Here is an 18,641-nt window from a genome sequence, read left to right on the forward strand (position 1 = left end):
GGATTCAATCCCTGAGCCGGGTCCTTCATTTCCATAAAAGGGCAGCGCTCCGCGGGGCCGAGATTGCTGCCCCGCCGCGCCCCCAGCCACCCCCGCGCCGCCCCGCCCCGCCCGGGACCAGCAGCCCCCTCCCCCGAGCGCGGCGGCGGGAGGGCGGGAGCAGGGGCGAGGCCAGCCGGACCAGCTCGGGGCGGCTCTGCGGGCGGCGAAGGAGGGAGCCAGCGCGCCCAGCCCAGCCAGGCTCGGACAGAGGGGGCGGGGAGAGGGTGGAGCGCGGGGAGCCAGGCAAGGGGCCGCGACGACGGGACTCCATTAGCCACTCCGGCCGCAGGCAGCGCTTCGCCCTTCGAGGAGCAGGACACGGACACCGCCGCCCCGCGAGCCTCCAGCCCCTCGCCTGTTGCCGCGCGAGCCCCGGGCCCGGAGCGCGAGGAGCGCGCGGTGAGGGAGCGGGACCCCGCAGGGACCCGAGGGGGCGCGGCGGGGAGGGGAACAGGGAGTTAGCTCGCGCCGTGTCTCGGGGCCGGCCGGCAGGTGAAGCCCGCCGCGGTCCGCTAGGCGAGGACGGTGTGGGGCGGGCGCTGCCGGGGCCGAGGAGCGCTGCGTGGCGAGCGGGGCGCAGGGTCCTCCCGCAGCCCGGCCGCCGTCACCGCCCTCCCGAGTTCGCGCGGAAAGCCTCGGGTCCTCCACCACCAGCAAGCCCGTGGCCGGCGTTGCGAATTCGGTGGGATTTGCCTTCCTTTGGGGGAGTGACGCTTACGAGAGCCATTTCCTCCGCGCTCGCAGGAAGGAGCCATGGCTCTGGACGGGATAAGGATGCCAGATGGCTGCTACGCGGACGGGACGTGGGAACTGAGTGTCCATGTGACGGACCTGAACCGCGATGTCACCCTGAGAGTGACCGGCGAGGTGCACATTGGAGGGGTGATGCTTAAGCTGGTGGAGAAACTCGGTGAGTAGCATCCCAGCCGCGTCCAACTAACGATTTCCCAGAATTGGTGGGAGGGAGGAAAGAGGCTCACGGCGGGGGAGGGGCCCATTTGAGAAATCTTGGCATCTCGCAAATGCTTTTTAGAAATGTAAAATCTTTCAGTATTTAAGCAGATAGACTTGTTCCCCTTTGCGTCTTATTTTGTTTTGTTACTCTCTGAATTTTCGTATGTAGTGATTCGAGCCTCCCAATTATAACCTTAATTGCGTAGTTACGGGGGACGGGGGATGTGTGCTGGGGAACTCGTTAATTCTTAACATTTAGTGACAGAACGATAGAATGAGAAAAGTGTGTTGGGGAGGGTGATATTAGTGTCAGTGGTTATGTATTTCTTAAGCATACCTGAATGTTAGTGACGTTTGGTATAGAGAATGATGCAAAATCCATTTAAGAAAAATCTGTGCTGGAAAATGTGCAACTACTGGCGCCAGTGTGAAGTTTCTGTGGCTGTTCTACGTGGTGGAGTGCATTAAAATGTTCCAGTCATCCACTCTTACAAGGGGTGGGGCAGTACTTGACAAACTTGGTATCTGTAGTCCATGCTCGATGTAAGCCATTTCGAGCGTTGGGTTTTATATTAAAAACAAGCCAATGAAAGAACTTTGTGTTAAAAAGCAGACTTTGTTAAGCTAATTTGAGGTTGACAGTATTTGCTTGAGTACAAATATATACTGGACTGATACCCGATTTGAAATAAGGTATCTTAGAGTATGAAGAGTGTGCAGTACACATTTGGTTTGTGATGAATTGAAGCATTTTCATTTGGAAGAATCAGCCAAATGGATGATTTGATCATAAGAGAAATGCTCGGAGATCTATCTTCCTGAACTTTAAAGTGCCTTTTGTACATAATGCAGTTGTGATAAGGTGATACGTGTGTGGCGTTGTCTTTTCAGGCTAGAATTTTTTGTTTTGGTGAAGGGGGGTTGGGGACTTTCTGGGGGTTTTTTGGTCTTTTTTTTTTTTTAAATACAGCATTCATTTTCAAGCTACACTGGGAAAGCAGAGAAGTGCTTATTTGTCAGGAAATCTAAGGATTATTGTATGTAAAGATACTGAAATAGCACTCTGATGCAGTTTGCAAAATAAGGCAGAATTCATTTGGGTGGACCTGCTTGGTACCCCTTCAGGAAGTTTTATTATTGAAGGACCAAAGAGAAGCTCCTTACAAGGTAGTCTCTTCCTTAGGACTGTGTATTGTTTGTCTCCCTGAGATACAGCTCAGGAAAGAAAATCCTCCCAGGTAGGTAGCCCAGTGAAAATTAGATTTTGCTGTATTGATTAACCATTTAATTGGCAGTTAACAGTATTTTTATCTGATTTGAATAAATCAGTCACTGTTTGCAAAATATTTATGAACCTTTTTTGTCCAGCACTGGTATGAGATTATTTAAGAATGAAAATAGCAAATATTTGGATATTATATTTTGTTTTCAAAGAAAACAAGCATTTGTATTATAGCTTTTCTAATTTATGGTAAATGGACCTTATTGATACATTGGTTTCAATAGGAGATTTTTTTATATTGCAAAAAAAGGAGCTGTTGAAGGTGACTGAGACAACTTGTAGTTCTCAAAAGCCAGGCTGTAGCTAATGAATAAATAATGGTTTCTATATTTATTTTGCATTGCTTAGGACTGTTTATTATAGAATCACAGTAATAAATAGAAATACAGAGAATTAACTATGCAGACAGAAATGATGTTAAGTGACTATAATCTTAATCTTTTAATACTGATGCATTTTTAATTTTTTATGCAGAGAAAAGAAGCCTAACAAGGTAGGAAATGCTGTGCATATGGAAACCTTACATCTTTTTTGAACTGAACTAATACTGATTCCTCTTGTATTTTGAATTCCAAATAGGAAGTGCCTCTGACTTTCCTGTTTGGTAAATGTAGGGCTAAGTGATGCCCCTGGTTTTTAGGATTAGATACTTTGAATGGTAAGCTATTTTGTTGCCTGTCAGCAAGTAAATAGACGAGAGATTCGTTAGGGCAACATTTAAAACATCCAGAAATCAGTCTAGTCAAGTTAGAAAAGAACTTTGTAATTTTTCAGAGTTGCCTAAAACTGGAGTGACCTGACTTCTGAAGCCCTGACTTAGGTCACTGAAGGTATTAAAGGGCAGACTGGATGACTACTTGCCAACAGTGGCTAGAGAGGATCAAAGCAGCTTGCAGAGTCTAGATAAAAGGTGGGGATGGTGGTAGGGATGAGATGGTACAGAGCCTGTTATCTCAGGTTTGCAGAGCAATGAAGGACAATTAGCAGACTCAGGCTACTGTGGCCTTGAAGCAGTTATGAACAGAAGGCACCAGAGCATTCACTTATATTTTCAAACTCCAGACTCTCCGATATCCTTTTTAATCTCTTGGAGGGTATATGAATACCAAAAGCATTATATTAAGGTGATTTTCCCAGATAACTTTCAGTAGCAGCAATTATTTCCCTGAGGTCGATAGATCTTAGGATTACCTATTCCCTCAACATTGTATTAAAATTGTGTGTGTGCACATGTGGAAGTTTCTAGGAAGAGGCTTCTTCACTTTAATTTCTCAAAGAGGTCTGTAACAAAACAAAGTCATGACACAATTTTATAGTTTCGCCCTTGTGTGTCAGGTTCATCTTGAAGCTAATGTTCATCCCAGAGTGAGGCATTTTGATTAAGCAAGACATAAATGTAAATAATACTTCCTTAGTATGTGCCAGCGATATCTTTGTATTTAGACTTTTATTATAAATAACGTGGACACTTAAGGCCATTAAAACAGAATGTTTAGAATTTTGACTTTAATTCAAATACTTGAAAGATCTCATTTATTTATTTATTTTTTGTTTTTTAACTTTTTGAGACGGGAGTCTCGCTCTGTCTCCCAGACTGGAGTGCAGGCTCACGATCCCGGCTCACTGCAAGCTCCACCTTCCGGGTTCATGCCATTCTCCTGCCTCAGCCTCCTGAGTAACTGGGATAACAGGCGCCTGCCACCATGCCTGGCTAATTTTTTGTATTTTTAGTAGAGACGGAGTTTCACCGTGTTAGCCAGGATGGTCTTGATCTCCTGACCTCGTGATCCACCTGCCTTGGCCTCCCAAAGTGTTGGGATTACAGACGTGAGCCACTATGCCCAGCCTTGGTGTCTTTTAAATCTTAGTGTAAAACACATTTGTCATTCGCTATTAATCTTTTAAAAGAAAGCAAAAGCATATGCCATGAAATGGGCTTTAGGGAATTATATCCTAATGTGACGAAGTTTTTGCATTTGTGACAGTCTAGGCTGATACTTCATAATTGATTCCCTCAGTGTTTATACTTCATCCAGAAAGTGAAAAACACCCTTTTATTTTTTTAAAATCCAGTTTAGGCCGGGTATGGTGGCTCACGCCTGTAATCCCAGCACTTAGGGAGGCCGAGGCAGGCGGATCAGAAGGCTAGGAACTCGAGACCAACTTGGCCAATATGGTGAAACTCCGTCTCTACTAAAAATACAAAAATTAGCTGGGCGTGGTGATGGGCACCTGTAGTCCCAGCTACTCAGGAGGCTGAGACAGGAGAATCGTTCAAACCCAGGAGGCGGAGGTTGCAGTGAGCTGAGATAGCACCACTGCACTCCAGCCTGGTGGACTCGAAATACCAAGTGGATCTGTTCGCTGAGTTTTAGTATCACTTTTTAAAATGTCTTTTTAAAACTTATGTGTACAATTAAATTTCCACCTTTCTGTAAAAATTCATTTTAAGTGGAGAATAAGGAATTATAATTTGGAGTTCACTGAATGGAAATCTCCAGCCACCAGCTCTGTGAGCAGAGAGGAAAAGATAGGTGATCTCTAAGTTTCCTCTAGCTCTGACTCCATGAGTAGAGAGAATGTAGCAGTTGGGTTAGATCAAGTCACGTAATTTACAGGGGAAAAAATGCAAATTGGAGGACCCAGGAGCAACTAAAAAGAAACATATGAAATTGCTTTAGAAAAATTGAGAATTAGGCCTGGAGTGGTGGCTCACACCTGTAATACTAGAACTTTGGGAGGCTGAAGTGGGTGGATCACCTGAGGTCAGGAGTTCGAGACCAGCCTGGCCAACATGGTGAAACCCCGTCTCTACTAAAATTACAAAAAATTAACCAGGCATGGTAGCAGGTGTCTGTAATCCCAGCTACTCAGGCTGACCCAGGAGAATCACTTGAACCCAAGTGGCGGAGGTTGCAATGAGCTGAGATCATGCCACTGCACTCCAGCCTGGGTGACAAGAGTGAGACTCTGTCCCACCCGCCCCCAACCTGCCAAAAAAAAAGAAAGAAAAATTGAGGATTGGCTGGGCACAGTAACTTACGCCTGTAATCCTAGCACTTTGGGAGGCCAAAGCTCAGGAGTTTGCTTAAGCTAGGAGTTTGAGACCAGCCAGGCAACATGGTGAAATCCCATCTCTACAGGAAAACAGAAAATACAAAAATTAGCCAGGCATGATGGCGTGCACCTGTAGTACCAGCTACTCTGGAGGCTGAGCCAGGAGGATTGCCTGAGCCTGGGAGTTTGTGGCTGCAGTGAGCCGTGATTGCACCCCTGCACTCCATGCCTGGGCAACAGAGCAAGACTCTGTCTCCAAAAAAAAAAGAAAAAAAATTTGAGGATTATGTTTCTGAATGTGGCCTTTAGAAAGAAGTCCTTGCTTTAAAAGTGTGTCATGTTCTTACCATATAATGATGAAAAAAGTTCATTTATGTTGGAGTTGCATGTTAGGATCAAGTTAGATTGTGAAGTTAGCACATGTGACCAAAAAAAGAAATATATTTTAATAAAGTTACCACTAAAACTCCCTTAAAGTGATCGTTAAGTATGGTATACATTCATTGCATCTCACAGAAGTGGAAAATAGCTAGTTTTTCCTCTAGGAACTCCAAAAATGAGTTTCATTAGTTGAGCACCAGATGAAGAAGCTGGCTTACATTAGGGGCTTCATTACACAAAAAAAATACTTTAAACACTAGGATTAGAGCTTGGCAAGATGCACACTGGGAAAGAGGTATATATAACTAGACAGCTCCCTTATATCCTGGTTTAGTGCTCCCTGGGGAAGGTGTGTACTTATTTGGTGGAATGGTGCCTATGCAGTTGAAATCCTCAGTGTTTCCCCTTGAGGGCTCACAGTTGAATTCATGGAAATTAATGCCTATATGATGCAACCTCATTGCATTCATAGTGAAATATATTAAGATTATAAGATAATTTTTTAAATCTTGGGGCGGAGGAAACAATGTTAAAATCTTACCAAAGTGAATTAAGTTTTGGTTAAATCTGATAGTAAGTTTGCTCAGTGTTTAAAACACTGTTCATGATCTATAGGAAGTGAATTAAATTGTATCTGTTTCTTAGCAAATTTTAAGCTTTTTAAAAGTAGAGGATAGTACTCAAGTTTTACTATAATCCTGTGGCAGCTAATAAAGTATGAGCTATTCCTTAGAGTATGTGCTATTTGCTGCCTTTTGTTTTTGTTTTGCTGCTATGTTTTATACCCAGTTTTTTAAAGTAAAAAAGGCACTGTTTGTTTCCAACTAGAGTTAACTTATTTATAGAGATGCTAAAAATACGTTTATTCGATTACTTATAAAAGGCCTTGTTGGAAATGTCTAATCGCTATTGAAGAGAATGGAAAGAAAATATTTAAAATTTTGCCTGTTATCTTTGGCTCTTAAGTTTTAAAAATTTCAAGTATCTAAGTTTAAGAGTAATTCAGTGAGCACTGTAATCTTCATCTAGACGCCAGTTAGTATTTTGCCATTTGAATTCTTTATACAGACATATACATGTTGGGGAGCAGCTGAATGAAGTTTCAGAGTTATAACCTTTGATTCCTAAATACTTAAATATGTATCACCTAAGAACAAGGCACTTCTCTTGCATAATTAGAGTATAGTGATCACATTCAGGAAATTTAACATTGATTCAATACTGTCATCTGATATGCATCCATTTTCAAATTTTGCCAGTTGTCCCAATAATGGCCTTTGTTTTTTTTCCATCTAGAATCTCATTTCACATTTAGTTGAAAGGGCTTCTTAATCTCCTTTGATATACAGAACAGCCACCAAGTGTGGAGCTACATGAGAGTATATAATAAATGGCTTATTAATATTACATTAAGATAGATGTAAAATGATAGTGTCTGTTTGTAAACTTTATGGCCACCCTGTAGAACAGTTCCTCAGCCTTGGTCTTTAAAGACATTGTTTAACCTTTTTAAAATAAGGTTCTTAGTATCAGTGCAAATTTCACTTCAGAGTGATTCTTTTTTTCTTTTGAGGTAAGAGTTTTGCTCTGTCACCCAAGCTGGAGTGCAGTGGCACGATTTCAGCCCACTGCAACCTCTGCCTCCCAAGTTCAAGTGATTCTCCTGCCTCAGCTTTCCAAGTAGCTGGGATTACAGACATCTGCCACCATGCTAATTTTTGTATTTTTAGTAGAGATGGGATTTCACTGTGTTGGCAAGGCTGGTCTTGAACTCCTGACCTTAGGTGATCCGCCCACCTCAGCCTCCCAAAGTGCTGGAATTACAGGCATCAGCCACCACGCCTGGCCAAGAGTGATATTTTTATAGGTTCTTTTTCACATAGTTTATTTTTAAAATTTAGTTTACTTCTTAGCTTACTATTAAACTGTTAATAATAGTTTTAGACATCATTGGATGTAGATTTCCCATAATGTCAGCTGTTTTTAGACTGCAGTAGTTGCTAATGGAGGCACAGATTATTAAAAAATAACAGGTTGCCTAGTGTGTCGGAAGATCTGGATTTAACTTCTGGCTCTGTCTGCTACTTTACTGGTTTGTATGACCTTTGGACAATGAATCCAACCTGAGTGGGTTTTGACTTCTATAAAATAGAAGTTGAAAAAAGTTTTCTCATAGGTTTTGGTGAGAATTACATGAGATAATACATATATAGATACTACATATATATTTATATGTATATACTTTATATAAACTATTTGTGTTATACAAATGAGAGTGGCCACTTTCTCTGTGGTATTGAGTCTCTGAGTATATGAAAGTAGGAAGGAAAAAAAGGAAAAGTAAGTTAAAATATAATCTAGTATATTTAGTAAGTTCCAGCTTTGCTAGTGGGGAATTGCACTCCTCAAAAAAAAGCTTAGTTCACGATTGCTTTCTGTTCCCACCCTCTAAACAACAAGAAAAAACAGCTATCATTTTGCTTTCCCGCCAACTTCCAAACACACACCTGCCTCTGCAGTGTGACAGAGAGCTGTTTAAGTACCATTTTTGTAAGATTTCTGAAATGCAGTGGACCAATAAGTGTGATGGTATTCCAGGGATTTGAAAAATTTAAAACCACGAAAGCGTCAGTAGTATATTGATTTTCTACTTCATATATTCTATAAGAGCAGTGTTTTCAGTTCATTTATAGCAAAGGCACATGAAAACATTGGGCCTGTTTAGAAACTAATGAAAGTAGTTTCGGAAAAAAGCTAATGTACGCAGTATTTCTATTTAAATAATTATTTTACTGAAAAATTAATGCTTATGCCATGAAACATTTAAAAATGGGATATATGCCCAGTGAGAGGTAAACAGATACATCTGAAAGTATATTTTTAAATAATTCTTTTATTTCGTAATTAAGAAGTATGACTTCTGCACTTGGATTTGTGGTTACAAATTCATATTCGTTAGGAATATGACGTTACAAATATGTATATGTATATGAATATGACGTTACAAAATGTAATTATATTCGTTACAAATATAATTCGTTATAATTCATTCTTTAACAGATTACTTGCATAATTATTATATAATTGTATTTCCTGTTAATTTTTTTTCTTAATGTCAGGCTTATTGAGGTCTGATTGCCATATAGTAAAAGTTATCCTTCTTAGTATAATATTCTGAGTTTTGACGTGTAAAAGTACTACAGTCAAGATAGAAAACTTTTACAGTACTCCCAAAAGTTCCCTTGTGTTCTTTGTAACCATCTCATCTCCTCAAACCCAGATCCTAAAAACCACCAATAATTTGCCTTTTCTAGAATGGCCTGTAAGTGGAACCATTCAGTATCTGTCTAGCTCTTTGAATCTGTTTTCTTTCACTTAGCATAATACATGTTAGCTTCGTTCATGTGTTTGTATCAGTAGTTTTTTATTGCTGAGTAGTAGTCCATTGAGTGGATATATTTCACAGTTTATCCATTTAGCAATTGAAGGGCATTTGAGTTACTTCCAGTTTGGGGAGATTATGAATAAGGCTGCTATAAACATCTGCTTGAATGCATATTTTCATTTTTCTGGGGTAACTACCTAGGCGTGGGATTACTGGGTAGCGTAGTAAGGATATGCTTAATGTTAGAAGAAACTGCCAAACTTTTCCATAGTGGCCATGTCACTTTACCTTTAAATTTAATATTCCATAAATTTAATATTCTGGTTAGACAAATACCTTCACTTTACCTTCCTGTCGGTATTGTATGAGAGTTCTAGTTGCTCTCAGGTCTCCCCTGCCCTTGTTACTGTCAGAATTTAGTGTCGTTTGTTTTAATTTTAGCCATTCTACTAAGGAGTGCTATCTCATTGTGATTTTAATTTGCATTTCCCTAATGACTAACCTACTGGCTAAGTCGGTTTTTCAATTTCTAGAATCTCAGTATAGATAACACAGAGTAAACTATCCTTTAAGTTTGTTCCCGTCTCTTGGAATGTGTAATGTGTTAGGATTCTTTGAAAATGGTTCTTCAAATGTGATAACTCTAAACTAGAAGATACATAAACAGTATCTAAAGATACCTAAATGTCTTTAAATATAAGATTTCTACAGCCATACTCTTGTGGATTAAAGAGACAGTATACAAATCCTGGTCTATTTCCCTTTGAGAATATTACAAATAATTGTTCATAGTAACTCACCTAGGGTTACACAGTAAAACGTTTTGAACGTTAATTGAAAGTGATGTCTTATGGTATTTTCTCTCAACTTCATTAATTCTGCTTGGAAGTGAATTCATGTATATGAGAAAAAGAGATAAGCAGTAAATGATTAAAATTTGAAGTTTACGTTTTGATTTCCTTCCATGATTCAGGTTTCAGACTCAGTTATCTGTCATTTCGATACATAAGGACCAGCCAGTGTCAGTGCAGTCAGAAATGTCCTTGGGGTGACCTTTCTACACATATCAAGGTTATTGGACTGATAACCTCCAGCCCAGAGAAGGTGACATCTACTTTAGAATCGGAAGGGAGTCTTTTCTCAGATATTTAACTGTCTTATTTTTTACATCATGTTGTAACTAAAAAATACATTAGGTATTTTAAAAATCAATTGTAATTTCAAAGCATCAGTGTAATGATGTTTTTGATATCTTTTTCTTAATGGAACACTCAGGGTTATGAATAAAACACCAGTAAAGTGCTAGCATTATTGATTGTAGATGAAGTTGTCTACTGGGTAAGTGCTTCCCAGCTTAATGTTCCTTAATGTAGTTCCTGGGTTCAGATCTAAGAATTTTATAACCTTTGAAATTAAAAATAACTTGAAAAAAGCAAGTGATTCCTGTATAATTTTAAAAGTCTTATGCAAGGTGGCAGTGACTTCTGTTGCCAAGATGGAATGCCCTTGTTATGTAGCATAGACTGAGAGGCAGCCCTCCCTGTCAGAATTCTGACTTGACCATATACTAGCTGTGTGACCTTGGGCTGTGTGACCTGTGTCTCTGGTTCCTCATCTGGAAAATGGGGATAATAACAGTGTATTTGGATTATTATAAGGATTATGTTAAGACACATGAAGTGTTTAGCTTTTGTAAATGTAGCTATGATGATGACGATTACAGTCCCAGCTCTTTTACTGTTTGTAGATTTTCTCCTTATACTGAGCCAGATAAATAACAGCATTTTATAAAAGATTGAGAATGTGTCTTTTAAAAGAAAGCCATATAGCTCTTTTTTTTTTTTTTTTTTTTTGAGACCAGTCTCACTCTGTCACCCAGGCTGGAGTGCGATGGTGCAATCTCAGCTCACTGCAACCTTCACTTCCCAGGTTCAAGCGATTCTAGTGCCTCAGCCTCCCGAGTAGCTGGGATTACAGGCACGCACCACCACACCATGCTAATTGTTGTATTATTATTATTTTTTTAGTAGAGATGGGGTTTCACCATGTTGGCCAGGCTGATCTTGAACTCCTCACCTCAAGTGATCCACCCACCTCTACCTCCTTAAATGCTGGGACTACAGGCGTGAGCCACCATGCTCAGCCGGAAGCCAAATAGTTCTGTTAGAAATTGATTTTAAGTTTATTGTGCTACTTTGCGTCATTATTAGTAATACTATAAAGAATTAAGTATGAAGATCATCTAGAAGCAGATGTTATTCTTCCACATACACAAAATTACAGACTCACTATGCTAAGATAGGGAGTGTTTCCATAAATTCAATATTCTGGTTAGACAACTACCTTCTTTAAAAGGTGAATTTTATAGCACTTAGGGAGGCCGAGGTGGGTAGATCATTTGCGGCCAGAGTTTAAGACCAGCCCAGCCAACATGGCAAAACCCTGTCTCTAATAAAAATACAAAAATTAGCCGGGCGTGGTGGTTCATGCCTATAGTCTCAGCTACTCAGGAGGCTGAGGCAGGAGAACCGCTTGAACCTGGGAGGTAGAGGTTGCAGTGAGCGGAGATCGCACCACTGCACTCCAGCCTGGGCAACAGAGTGAGACTCTGTCTCAAAAATAAATAAATAAATAAGTGAACTTTGTTAGTGGCTAAGAACTTACTGTAAGATGTGGCCAACTTATTAGTTACATATGACCTTGGGCAAGTTATTTTAACTTCTGATTATTTAATCTCACTTAGCTTTAGTTTACTTGTTTTGGGGAGGGGCTAATGTATTGACTAAATATGGTATTTAAAGGATTAACAATTCCTGATAATTAGTAGAATGACTGTACTAAGAGCTCAATAAAATGTAATCTCCAGTTATCCTTCAAATGCTATGTAAACTTAAAATATAAATTTCAACTGTGGTTTTCAGTATTCTAATTGTTTTCATTTTATTTATGTAGTAGTTAACCATAAACCCCTTCTTATTTAATCTCTTGTTGAAAGCATTTTAACAGTTTTTCTTGCTTTTGTAAATTCTGTTTAATGGTTGTGAAGTGTCTGAATACATTCCTTGAAGTCCAATTGTCTGGGTTTAAATACTAGCTTCACTACTTACAAGCTTTGTGACCCTGTGCCAAGTTATTTAACGTCTTTGTGACTTAGTTTCCTTATAAGCAAAATGGGGTTGTAATCTTACCACGTAGGGTTGTTGTAAGGATTAAATGCATATACATGTGTAAAGCACTTAGAGCAGTTCTCGGCACATAGTAAGTAAGTAGTAGTTAGACTAATAATTGTTTTATTGAGGATCCTTTTGGAGTTTGACCAGTAAATTTGTTGAGGATCCTCAATGAGTTTAGGCAGTAAATTCCTTAAAGAACTTAAAATAGCAAAGAAGGGCCTTAGGTGAGAGGGGACATTGATATGTAAACATTCCTGCATAGAGATAAATCTATACACTCATGCTCTGTTTTTGGTAGGTTATAGAGGTATATAACATGAGACATGTAGGAATGTGAGAAACATGAACTGGACTGTAGTAGCAGCAGCAAACATTTATGGATAGCCAACTATTATATAGCAAGGCATAGTCCTGGCTCTCAATATGAGCAGCTTGCTAGTAGCAAAGTGAAAAAAGAAAATTACTTTAAGTCGATGATCTGATTGAGAAGTGCCAAATAACTAGCCCTTGGATACAGGAAGACAGAGATTTAGAGTCATGAGTAGTAACCGGCCTTATTTAAAGGGAGACAGGGTGCATAGTTAGGAAGAAAGGCATTCCGGGTTGGGGATTGCAGTGTTCATGGTGTGTTTTAGACTAGCTTAGAGAAATAGAAGAAAAGCTTATAGAGAAGAAAGACATAGTTAACTGTGAAATGATACTCTATTATTCCTTAACTTACCCAGTTAATATTTTTAAATGAGAGCCTACTGAATACCAGAGACTCTACTACAAACTGATATGAACAAAATTAACTCATTCCTTACCCTCATTCTACTTGCAGTCTTAAGGTAAAGACAGTCTTTATTTTTATTATTATTATTATTATTATTTTTTTTTTTTAAGACAGGGTCTTGCTTTGTTGCCCAGGTTAGAGTGCAATGGCACGATCTAAGCTCACTGCACCCTCCACCTCCAGGGTTCAAGCAATTCTCGTGCCTCAGCCTCCCGAGTAGCTGGGATTACAGGCACGCACCACCATGCCTGGCTAATTTTTTTGTATTTCTTTTTTTAGTAGAGTCGGGGTTTCACCATGTTGACCAGGCTGGTCTCCAACTCTTGACCTCAGGTGATTCGCCCACCTCAGCCTCATAAAGTGTTGGGATTACAGGCATGAGCCACTGCTCTTGACCTAAAGACAATCCTTAAATAGTAATTACTATAATGTAATGAGTAGTATGGTGATTGAAATACTGACAGGATTCTGTACTGGGGAACCGGCACCTAGCATATAGGATAGTATTTGTGGAGGGAAATGACTTTTAAGCTCAGACCTGAGTAGGAATTAGCTAGGTGAAAAATGGGGAAATGTGGGTAAGGGATAGGATGACAGAACAACAGGCTGGGGAGAGGATGAGAATTCCCAGCATGGGAAGTTGGGGAAGGGAGGTTGGCCAGTTGAACTGAAAGAAATCTAGTGATGATGGGGGAGCAATCCTAGGGAATCAGTGTCTTGACATGAGGCCTAAGAAGAAATACTGCTCAAGTGCTTTCTGAACCAGGTTTAAAAGATTTAGCATTATCCCCAGAGCTGTGAGATGCCCTAAGAGACTTTAGGGGGAGACATCAGATTTTTACAAATTGGAAATTCATCAGTTTCATATAAAATAACTTTCATATAAGGTATAAGCAATGATAATCCTCTTGGATTTCAAGAAATAATTTTTCCAGTATACATTGAAGTTTTCTATTAGAATTTGTTAGTATTTTCTGAGATAAACTTACCGTGTAAAAGCCAATTAAATATTCTTACTAAATTGCTTTTCTTTTGAACTTTAGGATAGCTAGTGTCATTGATCACATTTAAGAGACAAACGCAACTAATACTTCCATAAGTCCAATACTAACTGGTGAATTTTGCCCTGATGTTACTCTTAGAATTTGTCAGACATTTTCATTGCATGGACTCTGAGTCCTGTCTTCTAGGAATGAAGCCAGGTTGAACCCAAATTAGCAATAAGCCAGCCTTCAGGATTGGATAGAAAGTTACCCACCCTCTGGAAATGAATAATTGGCATGCTTTCTGTTTGTGCACTCTGTAACTGCTTGCATGGCTTATGTGATCTGAAAAAGCTTCTTAACTGCTTTGAGTTAGTATGTCTTGTAGTATCAGATAATAAATTGAAATTGATAGACATTATTTTGGATTTGTAACTTCAAAAGGCTATTTGTAAAGTTAGTTGATCTCTTTATTTTGAAGAATAAATTCCCCAGTTTTCAACTAGCTATGTAGAAGAATTGCAATTTGTCACTTTTCGTTAGAGGTTTAGTTTCTTAGTCTGCTTGAGCTGCCATAACAAATATATCCTCGGTGGCCTAAACAATAAGCACTTATTTCTCACAGTTCTGGAGGTTGCCAAATCTAAGATCAGAGTGTCAGTATGATTGGTTTCTGGTGAGGACCCTATTCCTGGTTTCCTCACATGGGGGAGGGAAAGGAGGAGAGATGGGAAACTAGCTGTCTCCTGTCTCCTCTTCTAAGGATACCAGTTCCACCAGAAGCACTCCACCTCCATGGCTTGATTTACCTCTTCAAGGCCCCATCTTCAGATACCATCATATTGGGGATTAGGGTTTCAACATATGAATTTGGGGGGACACAAACATTTAGTCTATAGCAGTTTCTAAATGTTTCCCGTAATTGGACACTGCCTCAGTTAGCCATTGGAGCCTTAATGTAAAATAATTTTCTTTTTTTTTTTTTTGAGACGGAGTCTCGCTCTGTCACCCAGGCTGGAGTGCAGTGGCCGGATCTCAGCTCACTGCAAGCTCCGCCTCCCGGGTTTATGCCATTCTCCTGCCTCAGCCTCCCGGGTAGCTGGGACTACAGGCGCCCGCCACCTCGCCCGGCTAGTTTTTTGTAGTTTTTAGTAGAGACGGGGTTTCACCGTGTTAGCCAGGATGGTCTCGATCTTCTGACCTCGTGATCCGCCCGTCTTGGCCTCCCAAAGTGCTGGGATTACAGGCTTGAGCCACCGCGCCCGGCCGTAAAATAATTTTCTTAACCTAAAATGGAATGGGGTACTTCAGTTGAAATGTGTTTGCAGTTTAGATGATATGTAAACTTTGAAGCAGTTTACAGCTTCTGGTAGCAGATTAAAAACTTTCTTTTTGAAATACGACATATCGGCCGGGCGTGGTGGCTCAAGCCTGTAATCCCAGCACTTTGGGAGGCCGAGACGGGCGGATCACGAGGTCAGGAGATCGAGACCATCCTGGCTAACACGGTGAAACCCCGTCTCTACTAAAAAATACAAAAAACTGGCCGAGCGAGGTGGCGGGCGCCTATAGTCCCAGCTACCTGGGAGGCTGAGGCAGGAGAATGGAGTAAACCCCGGAGGCGGAGCTTGCAGTGAGCTGAGATCCGGCCACTGCACTCCAGCCTGGGCGACAGAGCGAGACTCCGTCTCAAAAAAAAAAAAAAAAAAGAAATACGATGTATCAGACAGTTGCACTTTGGACAGTTGCAATTTTTAAATAACACTAGTCTGACAACATGGCTCACATTTTAGTTGCTACCATACTCTATCTTTTAACTTTATATATTAACTAAAATGTAACTGCATAAAGTACAAAACTTTTGCTGGCTATCTTTTCAGTCCACGAACACTATGTAAATAACAGAAGCCCATCATGATCAGTGACAAGTCATGTCACTTACTTCAAAGTCTATCTGTCATTGGCCACTGTGCATACGGTTCACACACAGAACAGTAGTATGTAGTGTTGCCTCTTTGTCCCCCATGAGAAACTCATGATGTTTTACAAAAATGGGTAATTGAAAGAGTTGACCAACAAAGATAAAACTGCAGTGAATTAACAAAAGTGGTTATGAAATGCTAGAAGTGATAGTTGAATCAAATATAAATGGAGTTAAAGAAGAAATAGCTCACCCTGGAAATGTGGATGCTTTCACGAGTTGAAAGACTATAGATATACAGCCAAAGGAATTTGGTGAAGGTAAACTTACATACATGATACAAGTGGTATGATAAAAAGGATGAAGATGTCCCAGAGGTAGTGACACTAGCAAAAACTTTGCATACTGAAGGAGCTGTCAGAGATACTTCATGATACTGAAAGAGCAAAGGATAAAATGTTATAAGTTGATCCAGACTCAGAAAGGAGTGTGACAGCAAAGGCATAAAAGATACTTGCTGCACTTCATAAGTTATATGAGGAGAAGACAAGCACTATTTAAGCTATTCTTAAGTTTTCACAAAGAAATGTAACACTTCTCAATGTTTTTAATGTTTTAATTACAGTACACTAAATAAACATTAGTTTTGCTATTTTTTCCATTTCCATATGTACATTTATAATCAACAGAGTTTTTAATGTTTGACATGAACTTTTGGAACAATTACAGTTTTTCAGTAGATTTATATTAAGATTGCTTTACATGCTGCCTGTATATTACAAATATTTGTATATTACAAGTAGTTTATAAATGTTTATTGGCTCTGGTCTCTGCTTTTGAGACACAGGATAAAATCAAAGACTCTTAATCTAGTGGGGAAATTAGTTACATAAAATAAATTACAATGAATTATATCATTCAAAGTGCTAAGGTATACTTTGCTGCTTTGACAGGTGGGTCATTGAAGATTCAGAGGTGGTAATATTTGAGCTGGTACTGGTGTCTGATTTTGCCAGTTTGATAAAGGGGGTAAGGAAAAGGTGCCAGTCAAGGAGATCTGAAACACCAGCTTGTTCCACAAACCAGGCCAGAACGAAAGCTGCATCTGGGTGTGGTAAGAGCCCTAGAAAAAGGCAATGTGGGGCACAGATTTGTGGAACCTGTTAACGGATTATAAGATACTTCAGTAAACAGACTTGGAAAGGTTTTTTCTTTTTTTTTTTCTGAGATGGAATTTCACTCTTGTTGCCCGGGCTAGAGTGCAGTGGCATGATCTTGGCTCACCGCAACCTCTGCCTCCCGGGTTCAAGCGATTCTCCTGCCTCAGCCTCCCAAGTAGCTGGGATTACAGGCATGCACCACCACGCCCCGCTAATTTTGTATTTTTAGTAGAGTCGGGGTTTCTCTATGTTGGTCAGGCTGGTCTCGAACTCCCAACCTCAGTTGATCCGCCCACCTCAGCCTCCCAAAGTGCTGGGGATTATAGGCAGGTGCCACCACACCTGGCTCAGACTTGGAAAATTTTTAAGTGGACAGATAAACTGATCAAGTTTGCATTTTAAGAGATAACTCTGGATAGTGTAGAAAATGAGGTTATAGTAGTTCAGGGTAGAGATGTTGGGGACCTGAACTAAGGCGATGTAGAAGGAAAGGAAAGGACACATTAACAGCTACTTAAGGGATAGACTCCATATTACTTGGATGGAAAGAAAAGCTGAGGGAGAGGAAAAAGTAAAATACAACTTGTAGAGATAAATAGTATCTAATTTCAAAGATATAAAGATTAGATTACTATAATGACTGTTGTGTGATCTTGGTGTAGGTCTTTCCTTACTTTGCTAGATGGGGTGGGGCAGAAATGTAGGGAGGAAATATTTGCATGCTTCATTGCCAGTGTTTTTGTTTGTTGTTTTACATTTTGTTGATTAATAATAACTCCATAAAAGAGAATAAGATTCAGCAGAGTTCAAAAGTATATGTTGGGTAAGTTAGAGTTGGGGCTTTTTTTAAAGCTTTCTTTTCCTGTTTTTCATGGTTGTGGAAACTCATTATAAAAACTTAAGTTAGGTCCTGGATGATAGTGTTGTAGATTGCACTGTTGAGAATTCTATTCCTCTAGAATACAGAGTAGTTCTGGAAGGGCGGGTTGTCCCTCTAGAAATAGATTAAGAGTAATTTAGGAATTCGCTTCTGGTCTTTCTAGAATAATTACCAATGAACAGTCTTAAGGAAGAGAGGAATGACTCAGAAGTTATTCCAATTATTTTTGGACAGTAGAAGACTTAATTTCTAGTATAAAACCAAAAGTGAGTACATCATTATTATTATTATTCTTAATTGCTTCTTTGCATTCATAGCCATTTGTGTTCTTTGGTTGTTTCAAAATCAGTTTAATTTTGCATATTAGTATATGCAAATTACTAATTACTAATAATGCATATTAGTATATGCATTCTTCAAGTAGTTATATGGCTACTAACCATAACCTTTTTGAGTTTTATTGTCTGTGGTTGCCATTAAATCAGTGAAAGACATGCGTAATAAAAATATTCCTTTATTTAATAATCTCTTTGCTTTCTTGTGAATGTTCTATCTTCTTTCTCCTAAATACCTGTTTCCTATAAGAGATGAGCAGGACAATCATCAGGATTTTACTGTGAAATGTAAATGAGTCCTGACATTAGTCTT

General features: G+C 39.7%; 1 protein-coding gene across 6 annotated transcripts in view; it reads left to right on the forward strand.

Annotated features, from left to right (window-relative positions):
* The first annotated feature begins 270 nt into the window (after positions 1–270).
* Positions 271–18,641, forward strand: part of FERMT2 (fermitin family member 2) — a 99,933-nt gene continuing 81,562 nt past the window's right edge. For 4 of the 6 annotated variants that reach the window (XM_033188013.1, XM_033188017.1, XM_033188015.1 and 1 more), the window contains exons 1-2: positions 304–441; positions 787–952. In XM_033188013.1, coding sequence (XP_033043904.1) covers positions 796–952 — 157 coding nt within the window. In that variant the 5' untranslated portion in view covers positions 304–441; positions 787–795. Of the gene's footprint in view, positions 442–786; positions 953–18,641 lie in introns of all 6 variants that reach the window. The other 2 variants (XM_033188018.1, XM_033188019.1) reach the window with 1 other exon arrangement.

The sequence above is a fragment of the Trachypithecus francoisi genome, unplaced genomic scaffold (genome assembly GCF_009764315.1).
Source record: "Trachypithecus francoisi isolate TF-2019V2 unplaced genomic scaffold, Tfra_2.0 Lachesis_group3, whole genome shotgun sequence".
NCBI classification, from domain to species: Eukaryota; Metazoa; Chordata; class Mammalia; order Primates; family Cercopithecidae; genus Trachypithecus; species Trachypithecus francoisi.